This window comes from Heptranchias perlo, chromosome 2, assembly GCF_035084215.1.
Source record: "Heptranchias perlo isolate sHepPer1 chromosome 2, sHepPer1.hap1, whole genome shotgun sequence".
Lineage (NCBI taxonomy): Eukaryota > Metazoa > Chordata > Chondrichthyes > Hexanchiformes > Hexanchidae > Heptranchias > Heptranchias perlo.
In genome coordinates, this window is record NC_090326.1 from 132,758,900 (window position 1) to 132,781,646 (window position 22,747).

General features: G+C 42.6%; 1 protein-coding gene across 8 annotated transcripts in view; it reads left to right on the forward strand.

Moving 5' to 3' along the window:
• The window catches only part of pdss1 (prenyl (decaprenyl) diphosphate synthase, subunit 1), a 45,946-nt gene that overhangs the window by 16,755 nt on the left and 6,444 nt on the right, over positions 1-22,747 (forward strand). For 3 of the 8 annotated variants that reach the window (XM_068007152.1, XM_068007158.1, XM_068007159.1), the window contains 6 exons: positions 1,201-1,342; positions 5,869-5,980; positions 6,066-6,175; positions 7,147-7,227; positions 7,323-7,436; positions 14,185-14,265. In XM_068007152.1, coding sequence (XP_067863253.1) covers positions 1,201-1,342; positions 5,869-5,980; positions 6,066-6,175; positions 7,147-7,227; positions 7,323-7,436; positions 14,185-14,265 — 640 coding nt within the window. Of the gene's footprint in view, positions 1-1,200; positions 1,343-5,868; positions 5,981-6,065; positions 6,180-7,146; positions 7,228-7,322; positions 7,437-14,184; positions 14,266-20,165; positions 20,300-22,747 lie in introns of all 8 variants that reach the window. The other 5 variants (XR_010968085.1, XM_068007155.1, XM_068007154.1 and 2 more) reach the window with 5 other exon arrangements.

Genomic DNA, 22,747 nt, shown 5'->3' on the forward strand with positions numbered 1-22,747 from the left:
CGGCCCAACAGGTCTATGCCAGTGTTTGCTCCTCCTTCATCTCAACCTATCAACATATCCTTCTATTTTTTTCTCCTTCATATACTTACCTAGCTTCCCCTTAAATGCATCTATGCTAATCACCTCAACCATGTGATAGCGAGTTCCACGTTCTCACCACTCTGAGTAAAGAAGAAACTATTGAGAGTAAGGGAGTAATTACACTCCATTGATAATTGTTTGGTTTAAATTTCACCAGTCATTGTGGGAGTGGCTTCAGGGCCACTGCAGCCATCTGGAGCTGAGATGGGATTTTCTTTTAATTATTACTCAATTTTTGTGTGAAGTTGAGCCAATTAGAGTAATTTAATCTCTGCTCATTTTGCTATAAACCTGGCGATTGGTAGGGCAGGTAGACGTTCAATCTAACGAATGGTAGATCAGTGATAAATAGGACTCTGGTATGTTACTACTGTAGTTCTACATGGAAAACATAGAGTTGGCACTCACACACTAAAGTGAGTTTTTAAATAAAAGTGGTACAACGCCAGTTTACAGCACTCTGTAATTGCTCATCTCGGGCACTATTGGTTTTTGTCTGGGTAGGTCACCATGTTGCTGAGTAGCTCCACTGTTGCTAAGCAAGCTGTCCAGCTAGTACTAACTAAATTTTTGACATGCATTGATCACAAGTAAAAAAAAAAACTAGAAGTGTGACAAAACTGTACACATCTCTTCTAACTACTGCTGAAACCAGTGCTATCATAAGGGTAAATACTTTCATCAAAATAGCCCAGAATGTAATTCTGCAGGGGAGGTCTGTTGATGAGTTCTATTACATTGATTTGCATAGTCTGTGCTGGCGGCGTTTATGCTCCACATGTGCCTCCTCCCACTCCCCCCTTGTCTGACCCTATTAGAAAGGAGGGAGCAGTTTAATAGTAATACCTTGCACACCTATATTTATTAAAGTCTTAGCTGACTTTTTGAGTATTCAGTGGCAGAATGCTTTAAGTTCCAACAGAACTTTGTGTAGTTAGGCTTGCTGCAACTGATGGAGTGGGAACGTGCAGAAATTTAATTTTTTTTTATACAGTGTCACTTTCCCATATTATCTAAGTAACAGCTTTGATGAACTGGATCCTGTTTTTCATTCAATTTTCTCCGAGTCAAAATCCCAATACTAACTTTATTTTCTTTCCACTCTTCCATTCTATCTAGGGAACTGTTGAAAAGCCAGCATTCTGTAGGCATGATTGTAGAGATGATCCACACTGCTAGCCTTGTGCACGATGATGTTATCGATGGGTCAGACACTCGACGGGGTAAAATCACTGTAAATAAAATCTGGGGAGAGAGAAAGGTGGGTGTAACTGCTTTGAGCATAAGGAATTGGATTATAATCAAGAAATGAACAACCGAGAAACATTTTTACAGACTATGGGCTTTAAAATTAAAACTGCAAAAAGCTATGCAAGTTCTCCTGATTGCTCAGATGCTTAAGACCCTGAGTAGCTGAGCAATAAGACCAGGAAGATTCTTGGTTTGATCCCTGAGGGATAATTTTAACCCTCCAGAATGGCTGGGTTGGGGGCGGATGGGCAGTAAAAATAGTGGATTTTTGAAGCGGGACTGCATCCCGGCTCCACCTCCAGGTTTAACCCAGGCGTGTTTGGATGCGCAAGCACAAGACACACAAAAGTACCACCCCCACTCAGAGCCAATGGTTAGATACTTAAAGGGACAATGTACCTCATTGGAATAGTTGAGGTACTTAATATTTTGTGTAGTACAAAAGTAAAACAACTTTAACTGTACCTGCTCGGGTTTTCCATCACTTCCGATTTATGTCAGGTGAAAGCAGGCAGGAGGGGCCGGATCTATGGCGTGAGTGTCTTCATTGCACTGCTTGCCAGAAGGAGCTGGAGTGCTTCATCCAAGGCTAAAGCATTTGCAACCATCTTCAGCCAGAAGTGCCGAGTGGATGGTCCATCTCTGCCTCCTCCTGATATCCCCACCGTCACAGAAGCCAGTCTTCAGTCAATTCGATTCACTCCACGTGATATCAAGAAACGGCTGAGTGCACTGGATACAGCAAAGGCTATGGGTCCCGACAACATCCCGGCTGCAGTGCTGAAGGCTTGTGTTCCAGAACTAGCCGCGCCTCTAGCCAAACTGTTCCAGTACAGCTACAACATTGGCATCTACCCGACAATGTGGAAAATTGCCCAGGTAATCCTGTCCGCAAAAAGCAGGACAAATCCAATCCGGCCATTTACCGCCCCATCAGTCTACTCTCAATCATCAGCTAAGTGATGGAAGGCGTCGTCGACAGTGCTATCAAGCGGCACTTGCTCACCATTCGCACCAGACAAGTGCCAGGCAATGACCAGCTCCAACAAGAGAGAGTCTAACCACCTCCCCTTGACATTCAACGGCATTACCATCGCTGAATCCCCCACCATCAACATCCTGGGGGTTACCATTCACCAGAAACTGAACTGGACCAACCATATAAATACTGTGGCTAAAAGAGCAGGTCAGAGGCTGGGTATTCTGTGGCGCGTGACTCACCTCCTGACTCCCCAAAGCCTTTCCACCATCTACAAGGCACAAGTCAGGAGTGTGATGGAATGCTCTCCACTTGCCTGGATGAGTGCAGCTCCAACAACACTCAAGAAGCTCGACACCATCCGGGACAAAGCAGCCCGCTTGATTGGCACCCCATCCACCACCCTAAACATTCACTCCCTTCACCACCGGCGCACAGTGGTTGCAGTGTGTACTATCCATAGGATGCACTGCAGCAACTCGCCAAGGCTTCTTCGACAGCACGTCCCAAACCAGCGACCTCTACCACCTAGAAGGACAAGGGCAGCAGGCACATGGGAACACCACCACCTGCACATTCCCCTCCAAGTCACACACCATCCCAACTTGGAAATATATCGCCGTTCCTTCGTCGTCGTTGGGTCAAAATCCTGGAACTCCCTACCTAACAGCACTGGGAGAACCTTCACCACACGGACTGCAGCGATTCAAGAAGGCGGTTCACCACCACCTTCTCATGGGTAATTAGGGATGGGCAATAAATGCTGGCCTTGCCAGCGATGCCCGCATCCCATGAACGAATAAAAGAAAATCCAGGCCCAACAAGTTCACCTGGTGTGACATCAGCTCGTGGATCGGCTGCTGCCCCTCCCACCCCCGATACTGGACACCCCTTTCCTCCTCCACCCGATCTTCCGTTGCTGGCCCCTGGCCCCTGCCCGCCCAGTCCAATCTTATCCAAGGTCCACCCAATGTCATCCACGTTTCCCCCCCCCCCCCCCCCATCTCTCCCTCTCCGATTCGTGGCTCCTTTTTTGTTGGTAATAAGAACATAAGAACATAAGAAATTGGAGCAGGAGTAGGCCAATCGGCCCCTCGAGCCTGCTCCGCCATTCAATAAGATCATGGCTGATCTGATCCCAACCACAAATCTAAAGAACACAAGAAGTCGGAGCAGGACCCTGCCACATAGCCCCTGGGCCCTCTCCGCCACCCACAGGGCATTGACCGATCCGAACTCAGCTTCATGTCCAATTTCCTGCCCGCTCCCCATAACCCCTAATTCCCTTTACTTCTAGGAAACTGTCTATTTCTGTTTTAAATTTATCTAATGATGTAGCTTCCACAGCTTCCTGGGGCAGCAAATTCCACAGACCGACCACCCTCTGAGTGAAGAAGTTTCTCCTCATCTCAGTTTTGAAAGAGCAGCCCCTTATTCTAAGATTATGCCCCCTAGTTCTAGTTTCACCCATCTTTGGGAACATCCTTACTGCATCCACCCGATCAAGACCCTTCACAATCTTATATGTTTCAATAAGATCGCCTCTCATTCTTCTGAACTCCAATGAGTAGAGTCCCAATCTACTCAACCTCTCCTCATATGTCCGCCCCCTCATCCCCGGGATTAACCGAGTGAACCTTCTTTGTACTGCCTCGAGAGCAAGTATGTCTTTTCTTAAGTATGGAGACCAAAACTGTATGCAGTATTCCAGGTGCGGTCTCACCAATACCTTATATAACTGCAGCAATACCTCCTTGTTTTTATATTCTATCCCCCTAGCAATAAAAGCCAACATTCCGTTGGCTTTCTTGATCACCTGCTGCACCTGCATACCAACTTTTTGATTTTCTTGCACTAGGACCCCCAGATCCCTTTGTACTGCAGTACTTTCCAGTCTCTCGCCATTAAGAAAATAACTTGCTCTCTGATTTTTCCTGCCAAAGTGCATAACCTCACATTTTCCAATATTATATTGCATCTGCCAAATCTGGTAGAGTGAGGAATATGCCGGGCCATGAGGTTACAGATTGTGGTGGAATACAATTCCGACAGGCAGCCAGCCTGTCAATCTGGCTGCCTGGCGCGTGGGAAACCTGGAAGCACTAATACCCACCTTAATTTGGCTTCCAGGTTCCCCACGCGAATATCTAAAGATGGGCTAGGTTCCCAGCTCTCAGATAAAATCATGCTCCTGGTGTCTGCTGAAATAGTTGATCTGTGCTGTAGTGGCAATAGGAGCATAGCGTTTGCCCTCAACATCCTGTAGCTGGAAGTGTGTGCATGTGGACATCTGGTGTAACAGGACTGTGTGCAGCTGTGATGCCCCTTGCTATCAAACAGTCTGTCAGCACCAAGCTCACATGAAAATGGCCACTTTTGGATCAGCACTTGTGGCACATACTCTGTCAAGACGTCAAAGCTTTAAGGGGAAGGATAGAAAAAGTAAGCAGAAAAAATAATTTTTGAAAAATATAGAGAATGGTACATGTTAAATATTTTTTAATTAATAAAATAGTTATTTGCTGAATACCATTTGTTTTAGTAGCTAGATTGGACAAAATTTGTACAATAATCGGATGTTACCAAATCCAAATACTGTCAGTACTTTCATTGTCGAGCATAGACAGCCAAAAGATTTTGCATCACCTTTGTTGCAAGCCTTTGTAAAGCTATGCAGTAGATTGTATAGGAGTATTATTTAAAGCGAAGTATTGTCCTGTTCAAACCACCATCAGTCTCTGGGCTTGTACTAAGTTTTACTTTTTGTTCTTTGCCTCTTCTCTTTGGAAAAGCATCCCACATGATTCAATTGCCTAGATTTCTCTGTTTAAACTTCCCTACCCTTTCCCACAAGCCAAATATATTGACTTAGAATGACTAAGTCAAGCTGCTGCCACCTTGAAGGCAAATATACCATGGAGGACTGGGTTTCCTGAAAGTGTGTATGATTTTAAAATGTTCCGTAACATTACAAATCAAAGCGTAATCAGTAGACATATTAGTGATGTGCTGTCTAGACAAAGGAATTAACATTTTTTTGGCGTATGCTAAGTTACTTTAAATGTATAAAAATACTTCCAATTGAAATTTTACTCACTCTCCCTTATCCAGAGTGTCTTGACTATGTTGCCACTCTGCTCCTTGGGCTCTAAATTTTTGGTTTTGTTTCTAATCACTTTCAGGCTCCTACATCGTCTCCTGCCTTTGCCTTGGAATTGTTTACCTCTTCCCATGGTGTCCGATTTTCAGTATATTGGTTATAAAGTAATTTTTCTTTGTGCTTAATATAGGAAAATATAATACTTGTTATGGTAATTGAGTTCATACCGTAAGCTTATATATCAACTCCATGCTTATGGGATTGAAAAACAAGGGGCACAAAACTAATATATAGTGCTCTACTTGTCTGGAAAAAGTGTTTCCCAGAGCCAGTGTTTTATATGTCAAGCCCTGGGTCAGTTCAGGAAACTTGCAATAACCTGACTTATTGATATAGTAGCAAATGTGTTTTTTTTCCCTACTACTATAGTGCATCATACAATGAATTTTCATTACAGGCTATTTTGGCTGGAGACTTTGTTCTCTCTACAGCCTCCGTGGCCCTTGCCCGTCTTGGTAACAACTCTGTAGTATCCATATTTACTCAAGCGATTGAAGACTTGGTACGAGGTTAGTTTAAAATTGATTTGAAGGCATAAAACAGCCTGACAGTTAATGGCTTGCGAATTAGTACTTACTTTATCTTCCTGTTTAGGGGAATTTATGCAGCTGGGCTCCAAAGAAAATGAGAATGAAAGATTTGTGCATTACCTTGAGAAAACATTTAAGAAGACTGCAAGTCTCATTGCAAACAGTTGTAAAGCAGTATGTACGTTCTGTCTTAAATAAAGCAACTGGAATTATGTTGTGTTGTCAAATTATAAAAGAATGCTCCTCATTACTCTCAAGGATTTCATACAAGGTTTGATCTTGTATAAGGAATGTGAGTTTTTTTTAGCCTAATAGCTACTATTCAATTCAGAGGTTTTTAAAAAAATGTAATGGAAGTGTCAGGAACTTAGACATTGTCTTAAATGATTTATACATTTCATAGATACACTGTCACTACCTGAAGTCTCAATTTTTTTTTTTGTTTTCTGTTTTTATTTAAAGATTGGAATAGGGATTGAATTTTGGAAGAACTTATAACCAGTAAAAGGACTAAGTGAATATTTTTTTTTCCAATTTTCTCCCCTCACCCCTCCATTTGAGGGTACTGCCTTAATGGTGGATTTCAGCTTCACAGGTAGCAGTAGCTTTTTGGTAACTTACTGGAGTGACCATTCTTCGTATGTGAGTCTGGACAGTGTCGGTGGTTATTCATAGCCGAACCTGATCCTCACGTGCACATGTACTTGCCAGTGGGGGTCAAAATAATTTCTTTCCTAGCTCCGAGGTGCTCGACCAATTGTACCAGCCAAGCTGCAGCTATGGTTTACATTAGTTAATTCAGGCCAGATTAGGGGCTGAACTGGTCTGTATGACTCCATACCACATCAGTTGGTGCATGCAATATATTTTCTTAAATTTTGAAAAATTATAATATTTTTGATAGTATACCAGAAATAAGAAAATGTTCCAAACTGCAGACCACACGGCCGACAATATGTAGCTAAAATAGATGCACAAAGCAGATCTCGGGTATGTGAAATTGAGAGTTGGCAAGTTTGTTGCTCGAGTCAAATCAGTAAAAACTGATCCAGGATTTTTTTTAAAAATCTAAAACTGTCAGTTTAAAAGCTAAAAACTAATCAAGTGAGAGAGCTATTCTTATTTGAGCATTTTTTTGTTAAAAGGTCTCCATACTTGGTAACTGCGGTCCAGATGTCCAGGAAATTGCATACCAATATGGGAGAAATATCGGGATAGCTTTTCAGGTAGTGTGCAGATACTGTTCACAGTCCGTTGTAACTTTCCTTGCATAAGATAACCTTTTCCAACTTCCATTTCTAAAAACCTGTACTTGTTTCAGTTGGTAGATGACGTGTTGGACTTCACCTCCTCTGCTAATCAATTAGGAAAACCTACTGCTGCTGATCTGAAGCTTGGATTGGCAACTGGCCCAGTGTTGTTTGCTTGCCAACAGGTAATGTGGACATCATTTATAAATATAAATTGTAGAACTGATAATTATCACAGTCAAATAACATTTCCCTGGCTGCAAAATTTACTGCAGTTATTTAGGCTCTGGAGAACTAGGTTTGGAGTGCAAATTTTAATTTATTGTGGAAGTGTGCAGTCAACATTATCTGTAATTTTAATTTCTACAGTACTATAATTGAATCTGGTATTAAAAATAATTTGTATCAATCATTGGTACATCCAGTGGTTGGTACACTAACAGTCCACGATAAAGTTGGTAATAGCAGCTGCTATTGAAAGCCAATTTAAGATGAACAGGTAAATAGTGAGTTTAACCACTTTTATATTGTTCTTTTGGCTGCATGTTCACATAACCTGGGTCACCTGCACCTGTGGCCAGGTAAAGCTAAAACTGACAGAATTTTTAGATTGGCAGCCAGGAAAACTTGGGGTCTTAGACCCAGCAGCAGACACTAACTATATCTAATAAAAGCACTGGCAACAGCATGATGTAGGTGTGTCCCCTTGACATCCCCACATACCCAATCAAAGACAAATTCATTTAGTGATAAATAGACTTTTTTTTAACTACGTAGGGGATAATGACAAGTGAGTTCTACGTGAGTTTTCCCCCCAGCTAGTATAAAATCTCCTAACCTCACCACGTGGTAATTTAGCCAGATCTTTTTTGATTATGTACATTTTAATCCTGCAGATGTATATACAATGGCAAAAGGGGATTTTGGTGGGGTGATGTGTATTTGGCCAGGGTATCTGAGACTATTCAAGGAAGTATCAATGTTTTAACTTATTTTAACCTTCTATAACCCTCTGGTATGGTCACATTTAGAATATTGCGAACAGTTTTGGTTACTGTACTGTTGAAAGGACATTAATGTATTGAAGTGTGATGGGGATTAGTTATTCATTGTGCCCTCAATGTCTCATCTGGTTGAGGCAGCAAGCAGCTGAGCCATGCAGACAAGGAAGGTTATGGATTCAATCCCTCTCCATGCTAATCTCAGCTGTGGCAGCAGTAGGGACTGTGTATTTGGCTTCCTTGGTTAGGGAGGAAGAAATATGCTAGGGTAGCTGTTTCTAATCACTATCTAGTGAACCCTGCTTGAAATAGATGTTTGTAGATGTCATGTGGGACAGTTAATTTTGCTTTAATGCCCACCATAGTCCAGTAGCCTTTTAACATTGATGTCTAGACCAGAGGTTTTCAAACTTTTTTGTAAGGCACTTCCCTGCAAATTTGATATGCGCTGCAAGCTCCTCCCATCCTAATTTCCGAAAGACAGACAGAATAGAGCATCCTCATATTAGAATCTACAGCCACTTTCTGGACCTCTCAAACAGGTCTTGTTTAATACTTTGGAGGTTTTTAAAATGGAATAATCCTCAACCATTTACTAAGCAATGCTGATTTAGACTTGACATGCACAGGGAAATGTCTGGTATTTCTGATTATCAGTTGGTAAAATGTCCTTGTTCTGGAATTTTCTGGTGGGGGAATCCAGATCAAGGAAGCATAATCTTAAAATTAGACTTAATTTTAGGAGTGAAATCAGGAAGCACTTTTTCACACAAAGGATAGTGGAAAGCTGGAACTCTCTCCCTCCAAAAGGCTTTGGATGCTGAGTCAATTGAAATTTTCAAGACAGAGATTGATAGATTTTTGTTAAGTAAGGATTTCAAGGAATATGGAGCAAAGGTGGGTAAATGGAGCAGAGGTGCAGATCAGCCATGATCTAATGGAATGGCCTACTCTTGTTCCATTTCAGGAACCTCCCTCCTACAGGGTAGGTGTGGAGAATTGGAATCTCTGCAGGCCTTGCTGAACTAAATCATCTAAGGTTAGAGGAATATCATTTCATGCCTACAACCTAGGTCAAAACGAATTGATGTGGCAACAAATCAAGGTTTTTGTGGGTCAAGCATGTGTACTCAGGAACTAGTCTGAAAGCCTGGGAATGGACCCAAGGTGGTGGGTGGAGTTCTGCTGCAGCAGGCCTTGGAGACCTGCCACACCATAACATTGCCCGCAGCCTCTAAGCTGCTGGTGAAAGTAGAGTAAAAGTTCTAAAAGCCTCCACCACGTGCCAATTATCACTATTCTTCAAAAATTCAATACCCTCCATCTGCCATTGAACTAATTTGGCAGGTGGATGAGCACCAAGATGAAACAATAGAGAGGAGAAACAAGGTGCACAGAGAACTGGGAGAGACAAATAGCACTAGAGTAAAGTATAGTTCAGAAATAGGAGGTACCAAACAGGGTGCAAATGCAAGGCAATCCAAGTTGAGTTTGGAGTGCATGTGTGTAATTGCAGGTAGCGCGGTAAATAAGCTTAGTGAGCTGTAGGCACAAGTTGCCACATGGGTCTATGATAAAGAGGAATAGAGATATAGGCAGTAACTAGCTCAGAGAAGTGGAGGAATGTGAATTTAATATTCCTGGCTACAAGGTATTCCGGAAAGAAAGGAGGGGGGATGGCAGTATTGATCAAAGAAGCTATCATAGCACTGGAAAGGGATGATGTAGTTGAGGGGGTCAAAGATAGAATCTATTTGATTAGAATTAAGGAACAATAGAGGAGCTATTACGCTACTGGATGTATACTATAGGCCACCAAATAGTGGGATGGAGATAGAGGAGCAAAATTGCAGGCAAATTACAGAAAGATGCAAGAACTACAGAGTAGTGATAATGGGGGATTTCAATTATCCCAATATAGACTGATATAGTAACAGGGCAAAGAGGGGGAGGAATTCCTAAAATGTATACAAGAGAACTTTCTGGAACAGTGTTTCCAGCCCAACAAGGAAGGAAACAGTGCTGGATCTAGTTCTGAGGAATGAAGTGGACCATGTTTCAGTGAGGGAGCATTTGGAGGACAGTTATCATAAGGTTTAGAATAGTTATGGAAAAGGACTAAACTGAAGGAGGGCTACTTTCAGTGAGTTTAAAAAAGGATCTTGCCCTGGTGGATTGGAATCAAAAATTGGTAGGCAAAACAGTAATTGAACAACGGGAGGAACAAAGGAGGAGATGGTTTGGGTGGACAGTAGACACATTCCCATGAGGGGGAAAAGAAATCCAAAGCTATAGTTCCCTTGGATGACCAAAGATATAGAGATTAAAATGAAACAGAAAAAGGCTTATGACAAATGTAAGGTTCATAATACAGCAGAGAACCAGGCTGAATACAGAAAGTACAGATGAGATATAAATAAGGGAACAAGAGGGGCAAAGAGAGAGTATGAGAATAGATTAGCGGCTAACATAAAAGGGAACCCAAAAGTCTTTTATAAAATATAAATAGTAAAAGGGTAGTCAAAGGAAGGGTCGGTCCAATTAGGGACAAAAAAAATCTTCTTGTGGAGACTGAGGGTACGGCTGAGTCACTAAATGAATACTTCGCATCGGTCTTCGAAGAGGACGCTGCTGATGTGGCAACAAAGGAGGAGGCAGTAGCGATATTGGATAGGTTAAAAATAGAGGTACTTGAAACATTGACAGTACTCAAAGTAGAAAAGTCATCTGGTACAGATGGGATGCATCCTAGGTTACTGAGGGGAGAAAAGGGAAAAATTGCAGAGTCTCTGGCCACAATCTACCAATCCTCCTTAGATATGGGGACAGGCCAAAGTACTGGAGGATTGCAAATGTTACACCCCTGGTCAAAAGTGGGGAGGGATAAACCCAGCAACTACAAGCCAGTTAGCCTAACGTCAGTGGTGGGGAAACTTTTAGAGACAATAATCCGGGACAAAATTAATTGGCACTTGGTAAAGTATGAGCTAATAAATGAAAGTCAGCACGGATTTGTTAAAGGAAATTGAGTTCTTTGATGAAATAAAGGAGAGGGTTGATCAGGGTAGTGTGGTTGATGTGTACATGGACTTTAAAAAGTCATTTGATAAAGTACCACATAATAGACTTGTAAGCAAAATTAAAGCCCATTGGATTAAAGGGACAGTGACAGCATAGATACAAAATTGGCTAAGGGATGGAAAGCAGAGAGCAGCGGTGAACAGTTGTTTTTCAGACTGGAGGGAAGTATATATTGGTGTTCCCAGGGTTGGTAATAGGACCATTGCTCTTTGATATATATTACTGAGTTGGACTTGGGTATACAGGGCATAATTTCAAAGTTTGCAGATGACACAAGGCTTGGGGGAGCATGTGCACAAATCTTTGAAGGTGGCAGGACAAATTGAGATGGCTGTTAAAGCATATGGCATCCTGGGCTTTATTAATAGAGGTATAAGAGTACAAAAGCAAGGAAGTTATGCTGAACCTTTATCAAACACTGGTTAGGCCTCAGCTGGAGTATTGTGTTCAATTCTGGGGACCACACTTTACATAGAATTACATAGAATGTACAGCACAGAAACAGGCCATTCAACCCAACAGGTCCATGCTGGTGTTTATGCTCCACAAGAGCCTCCTCCCTTCCCATTTCATCTAACTTTATCAGCATATCCTTCTATTCCTTTCTCCCTTGTGTGTTTATCTAGCTTCCCCTGAAATACATCTATGCCTCAACTACTCCTTGTGATAGCGAATTCCACACTCTGGGTAAAGAAGTTTCTCCTGAATTCCCTATTGGATTTATTAGTGACTGTCTGTCTTATATTTATGGCCCCTAGTTCTGGTCTCCTCCGCAAGTGGAAACAACATCTGCACGTCTACCCTGTCAAACCCTTTCATAATCTTAAAGACATCTATCAGGTCACCCCTCAGTCTTCCGTTTTCTAGAGAAAATGCTCAATCTTTCCTGACAGGTATAACCTCTCAGTTTTAATATCATCCTAGTAAATCTTTTTTGCACCTTCTCCAGTGCCTCTGTACCCTTTTTTATAATGTGGAGACCAGCACTGTTCACAGTATTCCAAGTGTGGTCTAACCGAGATTCTATACAAATTCAATATAACTTCTCTGCTTTTCAATTCTATCCATCTAGAAATGGAACCCAGTGCTTGGTTCGCTTTTTTTTTATGGCCTTATTAACTTGCGTCGCTACTTTGTGATTTGTGTATCTGTACCCCCAGATTCCGCGGCTCCTCTACCCCATTTAGACTTATTATCCAAGCAGTATGTGGCCCCCTTATTCTTCCTACCAAAATGTAATACCTCACTTAACTATATTGAAATTCATTTGCCAATTACATGCCCCTTCTGCAATTTTTTAAAAAATATCTTCCTGTATTTTGTCGCAGTCTTCCTCTGTATTAACAATACCCCCCCCAATATGGTGTCGTCCGCAAATTTTGAAATTGTACTTCCAATTCCCAAGTCCAAATTGTTTATGTAAATGGTGAACAACAGTGGTCCCAGCACTGACCCTTGTGGAACACCACATTGCACCTTTTGCCAGTCTGAGAAAACTACCTTTAACCACTCTTTTCTGTGTTGTAGCCACCTTGCTATCCATTCTGCTTCTTGTCCCCCGGCTCCACATGTTCTGACCGTAGTCATGAGTATTATTGAAGGCCTTTTGAAAATCCAAATATATTACATCTACTGCATTACCTTTATCCACCCCTTCTGTTACTTCAAAGAGTTCAATAAGGTTGGTCAAGCATGACCTTCCCTTTTGAAATCCGTGCTGACTATTCTATATCATATTTTCGGTTTCCAGATGTTTTTCTATTATATCTTTTTTGAGTAAGGATTGCATTATCTTTCCTACCACTGACATTCAGCTAATTGGTTTATAGTTCCCTGGACTGGTTCTATCTCCCTTTTTTAAATATAGGAATCATGTTTGCTGTCCCTTTTCTAATGAATTTTTATATATATGTAAGAGTGCATCTGCTATTTGCTCTACTAATTGGATAGGAAGAATGTCAAGGCCTTAGATAGGGTGCAGAAAAGATGTACTAGAATGGTACCAGACTTTAGCTTTGTTGAGAGACTGGAGAAGCTGGGGTTGTTCTTAAAACAGAAAAGATTTGATAGATGTGTTCAAAATCATGAAGGGTTTCGATAAGAGTAAATAAGGAGAAACTGTTTCCAGTGGCAGAAGGGTCAGTAACCAGAGGACACATTTAAGGTGATTGGCAAAAGAACCAGAGGTAACAGGAGGAAACATTTTTTTTTAGAGATGTTATGATCTGGATTGCACTGATTGAAAGGGTGGTGGAAGCAGATTCATTAATAACTTCCAGAAGGGAATTGAATACTTGAAGGGAAAACATTTACAGGGCTATGAGGAAAGAGCAGGGGAGTGGGACCAATTGGATAGCTCTTTCAAAGCACATGGGTGATGGACCGAATGGCCTCCTCCTGTGCTATAACATACTATGATAGCAACACTTGATACCAGAACCAAACAGGCATCCTTGGAGTCCAGCATTGCTGTGTGCAAATTACAGGAAATGCACCAAATGTATATTCTTCATTTGTATATGCTTATAATGCACCATCCGGTCCTGTCTGCAGAAAATTTGGGGGATGGGGAGGGGGGGGCATAAAAATGGACAGGGAGGTGACGGAGTATGTTCCATTTTCTGTACCAATCCAAAATTTGAACAATCACTGGACTAATCTCTCTAATATGACTGAGGATTGAACACTGGGGATAATAGATTAATATTCTTGAACTTTGGCTTCAGTGTTAGGGTGCTGGCTGGGTTAGGAAGAACACCAAATTGTCAAATGACAACCACTAGGAACTAGATAGAGTGTGGCTGCAACCAAGCAATGCTTAAACATTGCACTTAAATTGCTCATCTTTTAGTTTCCAGAACTGCACGCCCTGATAATGAGACGCTTCAGTTTAGATGGTGATGTAGATCGGGCCTGGCAATATGTACAACAGGTAAGAATGGCCTAAAACACAATTTGTACATTTTTTAAAAATTTGCTGTCAGGATGTGGGTAATGCTGGAAAAGCTGCCTTTATTGTCCATCTGTAGTCATTGGACTTTCCTTGAACTACTGCAGTCCTTGTGGTGATGGTGCGCCCACAATGGTGTTAGGTAGGGAATTCCAGGACATTGGCCCAGCGACAATGAAGAAATCGTGATGTGTCCAACTCAGCATTGTGAACGACTTTAAAGGAGAAATTGGTGCTTTAATCCTTCTCTGTAGAAAAGATGCAGGGAAGGCACGTGCTGTATGAGTAAACCTGGTGTGGTTCTTCAGTGCATCCTAGGAACAGGAGTAGGCCATTCAGCCCCTCAAGCCTGTTCTGTAATTCAGTTAGATCACGGCTGCTCTGTATCTTAACTCCATCTACCCGCCTTGGTTCCGTAACCCTTAATACCTTGCCTAACAAAAATCTATCACTCAGTTTTGAAATTTTCAATTGACCTAGCCTCAACAGCTGTTTGGGGGAAGAGTTCCAGATTTACACTACCCTTTGTGTGAAGAAGTGCTTCCTGACATCATCCCTGAACAGCCTAGCTCTAATTTTAAGACTATGCCGCCTTGTTCTAGACTCCCCCACCAGAAGAAATAGTTTCTCTCTATCTAACCATCAATTCCTTTGATGATTTTAAACACCTCAATTAGATCACCCCTTAATCGAGTTACATTGAGTCTACAGCACAAACAGGCCATTCGACCCAACTGATCTATACTGGCGTTTATGGTCCACACTAGCCTTCTCCCACCCCTTTACGTCTAACCCTATCAGCATACCTTCTATTCCTTTCTCCGTCATGTGTTTATCTAGCTTCCCCTTAAATGCATCTATCCTATTTGCATTAACTACTCCTTGTGGTAGCACATTCCACATTCTTACGACTCTATGGGTAAAGAAGTTTTTTTTTGAATTCCTTATTGGATTTGTTAATGACTATCTTATATTATGACCTCTAGTTTTGGACTCCCCCACAAGTGGGAACATTTTCTCTACGTCTACCCTATCAAACCCTTTCATTATCTTAACAACCTCTATCAGGTAACCCTTCAGCCTTCTCTTTTCTCGAGAAAAGAGCCCCAACCCGTTCAGCCTTTCCTGAGAAGTATATCCTCTCAGTTCTGGTATCATTCTTGTGAATCTTTTTTGCACCTTCTCCGATATCTGTATATCCTTTTTATAATATGGAGACCAGAACTGTTCCCAGTACTCTAAGTGTGTCTAACCAAGGTTCTATACAAGTTTAACATAACTTCTCTGCTTTTCAATTCTATCTCTCCAGAAATGAACTCCAGTGCTTGGTTTGCTTTTTTTATGTAAGGAATCTTACAACACCAGGTTATAGTCCAACAAATTTATTTTAAAATCACAAGCTTTCGGAGATTATCTCCTTCGTCAGATGAATGAATGCTTTTTTTATGGCCTTAATAACCTGCATGCTACCTTGTGATTTGTGAATGTGTACCCCTAGGTCCCTTTGCTCCTCTATTCCATTTAGACACTTATTGTCCATGCAGTATGTGGCCTCTTTATTTTTCCTACCAAAATGCACTACCTCACTTATCTATATTGAAGTATTCGATTCACTCCACGTGATATCAAGAAACAGCTGAGTGCACTGGATACAGCAACTATGGGCCCCGACAACATCCCGGCTGTAGTGCTGAAGACTTGTGCTCCAGAACTAGCCGCACCTCTGGCCAAGCTGTTCCAGTGCGGCTACAACACTGGCATTTTCCTGACAATGTGGAAGATTGCCCAAGTATGTCCTGTCCACAAAAAGCAGGACAAATCCAATCCAGCCAATTACCACCCCATCAGTCTACTGTCAATCATCAGCAAAGTGATGGAAGATGTCGCCGACAGTGCAATCAAGCGGCACTTACTCACCAATAACCTGCTCACCGATGCTTAGTTTGGGTTCTGCCAGGACCACTCTGCTCCAGACCTCATTACAGCCTTGGTCCAAACAAAAGAGCTGAATTCCAGAGGTGAGGTGAGAGTGACTGCCCTTGACATCAAGGCAACATTTTTCCGAGTGTGGCACTAAGGAGCCCTAGTAAAATTGAAGTCAATGGGAATCGGGGAAAACTCTCCAGTGGCTGGAGTCATACCTAGCACAAAGGAAGATGGTAGTGGTTGTTGGAGGCCAATCATCTCAGCCCCAGGGCATTGCCCTGAGGAACTCCTGCAGCAATGTCCTAGACCCAACCATCTTCAGCTGCTTCATCAATGACCTTCCCTCCATCATAAGGTCAGAAATGGGGATGTTCGCTGATGATTGCACAGTGTTCAGTTCCATTCGCAACCCCTCAGATAATAAAGCAGTCCGTGCCCGCATGCAGCAAGACCTGGACAACATCCAGGCTTGGGCTGATAAGTGGCAAGTAACATTTGCGCCAGACAAGTGCCAGGCAATGACCGTCTCCAACAAGAGAGAGTCTAACCACCTCCCCTTGACATTCAACAGTGTTACCATCGCCGAATCCCCCACCATCAACATCCTGGGGGTCACCATTGACCAGAAACTTAACTGGACCAGCCATATAAATACTGTGGCTACGAGAGCAGGTCAGAGGCTGGGTATTCTGTGGCGAGTGACTCACCGCCTGACTCCCTTCACCACTAGCGCACTGTGGCTGCAGTGTGTACCCATCCACAGGATGCACTGCAGCAACTCCGCAAGGCTTCTTCAACAGCACCTCCCAAACCCGTGACCTTCACCACCTAGAAGGAGAAGGGCAGCAGGCACATGGGAAAACCACCACCTGCACATTCCCCTCCAAGTCACACACCATCCCGACTTGGAAATATATCGCCGTTCCTTCATCGTCGCTGGGTCAAAATCCTGGAACTCCCTTCCTAACAGCACTGTGGGAGAACCTTCACCACACGGACTGCAGCGGCTCACCACCACCTTCTCAAGGGCAATTAGGGATTGGCAAATGCTGGCCTTGCCAGCGATGCCCACATCTCAAGAACGAATAAAAGAAAACTTCATTTATCAATTACACACTCTATAATAAGTTTATTAATGTCATCTTGTATTTTGTCACATTCTTCCTTTGTTAACAACACCCCCCCGATTTGGTGGAGTCAGCAAATTTTGAAATTGTACTTCCGATTCCTAAGTCCAAATCAGTAATGTGACCAACAGCACCGATCCCTGTGGAACACTACTTCCTACCTTATGCTAAGTCTTCTATACTCAAGGGAATACAAATCTAGTCTTTGCAACCTGTCCCCATAATTTAACCCTTTTAGCCCCGGTATCATTCCGGTGAATCTGGGCTGCACCCCCTCCAAGGCCAATATATCCTTCCTGAGGTGCAGAGCTCAGAACTGAATGCAGTACTATAAAAGGCTATAACTAACATAACTTCCACCCCTTTGTATTCCAGCCACCTTGAGGTAAAGGCCAACATTCCATTAGCCTTTTTCATTTTTTTTGTACTTGTCCACTAGCTTATAGTGATTTCTATACTTGGACTCCTAAATCTCTCTGCTCATCCACAGTTCCTAGCTTCTCACCATTTAGAAAATATTCTGATCTATCTTTCTTAGGTCCAAAATGGATGACCTCACACTTCCCCACACTGAATGCCATCTGCCACAGTTTTGCCCACGCTTAGAATCATAGAATGGTTACAGCACAGAAGGAGGCCATTCGGTCTGTCAAGTCCGTGCCAGCTCTCCAAGAGCAATCCAGCTAGTCCACTCCCCTGCCCTTTCCCCGTAGCCGTGCAAATTTTTTCCCTTCAAGTACTTATCCAATTCCCTTTTGAAAGCCACAAAAGCCAAGGTTGAATCTGCCTCCACCACCCCCTCAGGCAGTGCATTCCAGATCATAATCACTTTTTTAAAAAAAAGTTTTTCCTCATGTCACCTTTGGCTCTTTTGCCAATCACAAATCTGTGTCCTCTGGTTCTTGTCTCTTCTGCCAATGGGAACAGTTTCTCTCTATCTACTCTGTCTAGACCTTCATGATTTTGAATACCTCTATCAAATCACTTCTCAACCTTCTCTGCTCAAAGGAGAACAACCCCAGCTTCTCCAGTCTATCCACATAACTGAAGTCCTTCATCCCTGGAACCATTCTAGTAAACCTCATCTGCACCCTCTCTAGGGCTTTCACATCCTTCCTAAAGTGCGGTGCCCAGAACTGGACACAATACTCCAGTTGTGGCCGAACCATTGTTTTATAAAGGTTCATCATGACTTCCTTGCTTTTGTACTCTCTGCCTCTATTTATAAAGCCCAGGATCACGTATGCTTTTTTTAACCACTTTCTCAACCTGCCCTGCCATCTTCAACGATTTGTGCACATATACCCCCAGATCTCTCTGTTCCTGAACCCCTTTTAGAATTGTACTCTTTAGTTTTTATTGCCTCTCTTCATTCTTGCTACCAAAATGTATCACTTCGCACTTTTCTGCGTTAAATTTCATCTGCCACGTGTCCGCCCATTCCACCAGCCTGTCTACGTCCTCTTGAAGTCTATCACTATCCTCCTCGCTGTTCACTACACTTCCAAGTTTTGTGTCATCTGCAAATTTTGAAATTGTGCCCTGTACACCCAAGTCCAAGTCATTAATATATATCAAAAAAAGCAGTGGTCCTAGTATCGACCCCTGGGGAACACCACTGTGTACCTTCCTCCAGTCTGAAAAACAACCATTCACCACTACTCTCTGTTTCCTGTCACTTAGCCAATTTCGTATCCATACTGCCACTGCCCCTTTTATTCCATGGGCTTCAACTTTGATGACAAGCCTATTATGTGGCACTTTATCAAACACCTTTTGGAAGTCCATATACACCACATCAACTGCATCGCCCTTATCAACCCTCTCTTACCTCATCAAAAAACTCTATCAGGTTAGTTAAACACGATTTGCCTTTAACAAATCCATGCTGGCTTTCCTTAATTAATCCACATTTGTCCAAGTGACTGTTAGTTTGTTAATTATCGTTTCTAAAAGTTTCCCCATTACTGAGGTTAAATTAACTAGCCCGTAGTTGCTGCGTTTATCCGTACACCCCTTTTTGTACGACTGTATAACATTTGCAATTCTCCAGTCCTCTGGCCGTATCCAAGGGTGATTGGAAGATTATGGCCAGTACCTCCACAATTTCCATCATTACTTCCCTCAGCAACCTAGGATGCATCCCATCTGGACCGGTGATTTATCTACTTTAAGTGCACCTGGCCTTCCTAGTACCTCCTTTTTCAATTTTGTTTTGTCCATCCAATATCTCAACTACCTCTTCTGTTACTGTGACTTTGGCAGCATCTTCTTCCTTGGTAATGACAGATCCAAATAGATACTTAATCTATTAATGTCCCTTTGTAATTTTCTGCTCCCATCTACATCCATTGACTTTGCCGCCTAACTTGGTGTCATCAACAAACTTGGATATACAGCTCTCTTCCTTCGTTTAAGTCATTTATAAATACAGTGAAAAGCTGCAGCCCCAGTACAGATACCTGGGGGACACAATCAGTTACATCCTGCCAATCTGAGTATATACCAATTATCCCTACTCTGTCTCCTACCTCCTAACCAATTTCTACCCATGTCAACAGGTTGCTTCCAATTCCATGCGCTCTCATTTTTGTTAAGTCTCTTATGTGGAACCTTATCGAATGCCTTCTGGAAGTTCATATACATACCATCCATAGACACTCCCTTATCTACCACATTAGTTATCACCTCAAAATATTTAACTAGGTTCGTTAGACATGACTTATCCGTTACAAATCCATGCTGGCTCTATGATCAGTCTTTATTTGTCAAAGTGCTCAGTCACTCTGTCCCTAATAACAGATTATCTTGTAATTATACATACTGCAGCCACACTGCACCAGTGATGGGAGGGGGTGGATATTGAGACCAGCAGCAGGAGCATCAATCAAGCAAACTGCTTTGCTCTAGATAGTGTTCAGCTTCGAATGTTTATGCTGCACCTGCACCTATCCAGGCAAGTGGTGAGTGGTTCTGGTGGAAACCAAACTCAAGTGTCGATGAGCAGGTCATTACTGAGTAGATGTCATAAGAACACAAGAAATAGGACAAGAGTAGGCCATACAGCCCCTCGAGCTTTCTCCGCCATTCAATAAGATCGTGGCCGATCTTCTACCTCAACTTTCCCACCCTATCCTCATATCCCTTGATTCCCTTAGTGACCAAAAATCTGTTGATCTCAGTCTTGAATATACTCAACGGCTCAGCATCCACAGCCCCTTTGGGCAGAGAATTCCAAAGATTCAAACCCTCTGAGTGATGACATTTTTCCTCATCTCAGTCCTAAAAAGCCGACCTCTTATCTTGAGACTATGACCCCTAGTTCTAGACTCCAGCCAGGGGAAATAGCCTCTCAGCATCCACTCTATCAAGCCCTCTAAGAATTTTATATGTTTCAATGAGATCACCTCTCATCCTTCTAAATTCCAGAAAATATAGGCCTGTTCGACTCAATCTCATAAGACAACCTTCTCATCCCAGGAATCAATCTGTTGAACCTTCGTTGTACCCACTCCAAGTATATCCTTTCCTTCCTTAGGTAAGGAGACCGAAACTGTACACAGTACTCCAGGTGTGGTCTCACCACAGCCTTATATAATTGCAGCAAGACCTCATTACTCTTATACTCCAGCCCCCTTGCAAGAAAGGCTAACATGCCATTTGCCTTCCTAATTGCTTGCTGTAACAGCATGTTAACTTTGTGATTGTGTACAAGGACACCCAAATCCCTCTGAATACCAACATTTCTTAGTCTCACCTTTTACAAAAATATTCTGCTTTTCTATTCTTCCTACCAAAGTGGATAATTTCACTTTTCCCCACATTATACTTCATCTGCCACCTACTCGCCCACTCGCTTAACCTGTCTGTATTCCTTTGCGTCCTCCTCACAGCTTACTTTCCCCACCTAGCTTTGTATCGTCAACAAACTTGGATATATTACAATATATTAGATGAGGGGACTGAGTGTAAACAGCTGAGGCCCAAGCACTGATCCTTGCGGCACCCCACGAGTTACAACCTGCCAACCCGAAAATGACCCGTTTATTCCTACTCAGTTTTCTGTCCATTAACCAATCTTCAATCCATGATAATATATTACCCCCAACCCCATGAGCCCTAATCTTGTGTAACAACCTCTTGTGTGGCACCTTATCGAATGCCTTTTGAAAATCCAAATATACTACATCCACTGGTTCCCCCTGATCTACTCTGCTAGTTACACCCTCAAAAAAAAATTGACGAGATTTGTCAAACACTCTTTCCCATTCATAAGTGTTGACTTTGCCTAATCATGATTTTCTTAGTGTCCTGTTACTACATCCTTAACAATATTCTAGCATTTTCTCTACTAATGTCAGACTAAATGGCTTAGTTTCCTGTTTTTTTTCTCTCCCTCCTTTTTTGAATGGCGGGGTTACATTTGCTACCTTCCAATCCACAGGCACCATTCTGGAAGTTCAAAACCAATGCATCCACTATCTCTGCAGCCACCTCTCTTAAAGCCCTAGGATGTTGGCCATCAGGTCCAGGGGATTTGTTGGCTTTTAGTCCCATTAATTTTTCCAGTACTTTTTCTTTACTAATCTTAATTACCTTAAGTTCCTCGCTATTTCCACCACTTATGATGATTGGGAGGAGGCTGTGTGGTGGTACTTGATCAGGTTGAGGTCCTGTTTCTTATGACTAGGACATACCTGGGAAATCTTTCACATTGTCAGGTAAATGCCAACTATCAACAGCCTGGCAAGGATGCAGTTAAGTCTACTGCACAGCTCTTTTGCATTACATCTGGGAAGTTGTTAGGGCCCGTAGCCATTGCTGTGTCCATTGCATTCAACTAATTCTTAATGTCAGAGTGAAACAAATTGAACACCTCTTCACGTTAGGTACCTGGTTATCCACCACTAATCAAAAATGGTGAGGGCTAGAGTTTTGCTCTGATCCAATAGTTGTGGGACCCCTTAATTCTGGCTATTGCCTGCTGCTTTTGGAGAGCCCTCTGTAGTTATTTCACTACATTCATACCTCCTTAAGGTATTCGCAGTGTTCCTTTTGCAGACCCTTCCACATTTCCCATTGAACCAGGGTTGGTCTTGTGGCTTGGTGCGCTGGGCCATGTGGTTAGTTTTTTTAATTCGTTCATGGGATGTGGGTGTCGCTGGCAAGGCCAGCAATTATTGCCCATCCCTAACTGCCCCTGAGCAGGTGGTGGTGAGCCGCCTTCTTGAACCGCTGCAGTCCATGTGGTGAAGGTTCTCCCACCGTGCTATTAGAAGGGAGTTCCAGGATTTTGACCCAGCAACGATGAAGGAACGGCGATATATTTCCAAGTCGGGATGGCGTGTGACTTGGAGGGGAATGTGCAGGTGGTGTTGTTCCCATGTGCCTGCTGTCCTTGTCCTACTAGA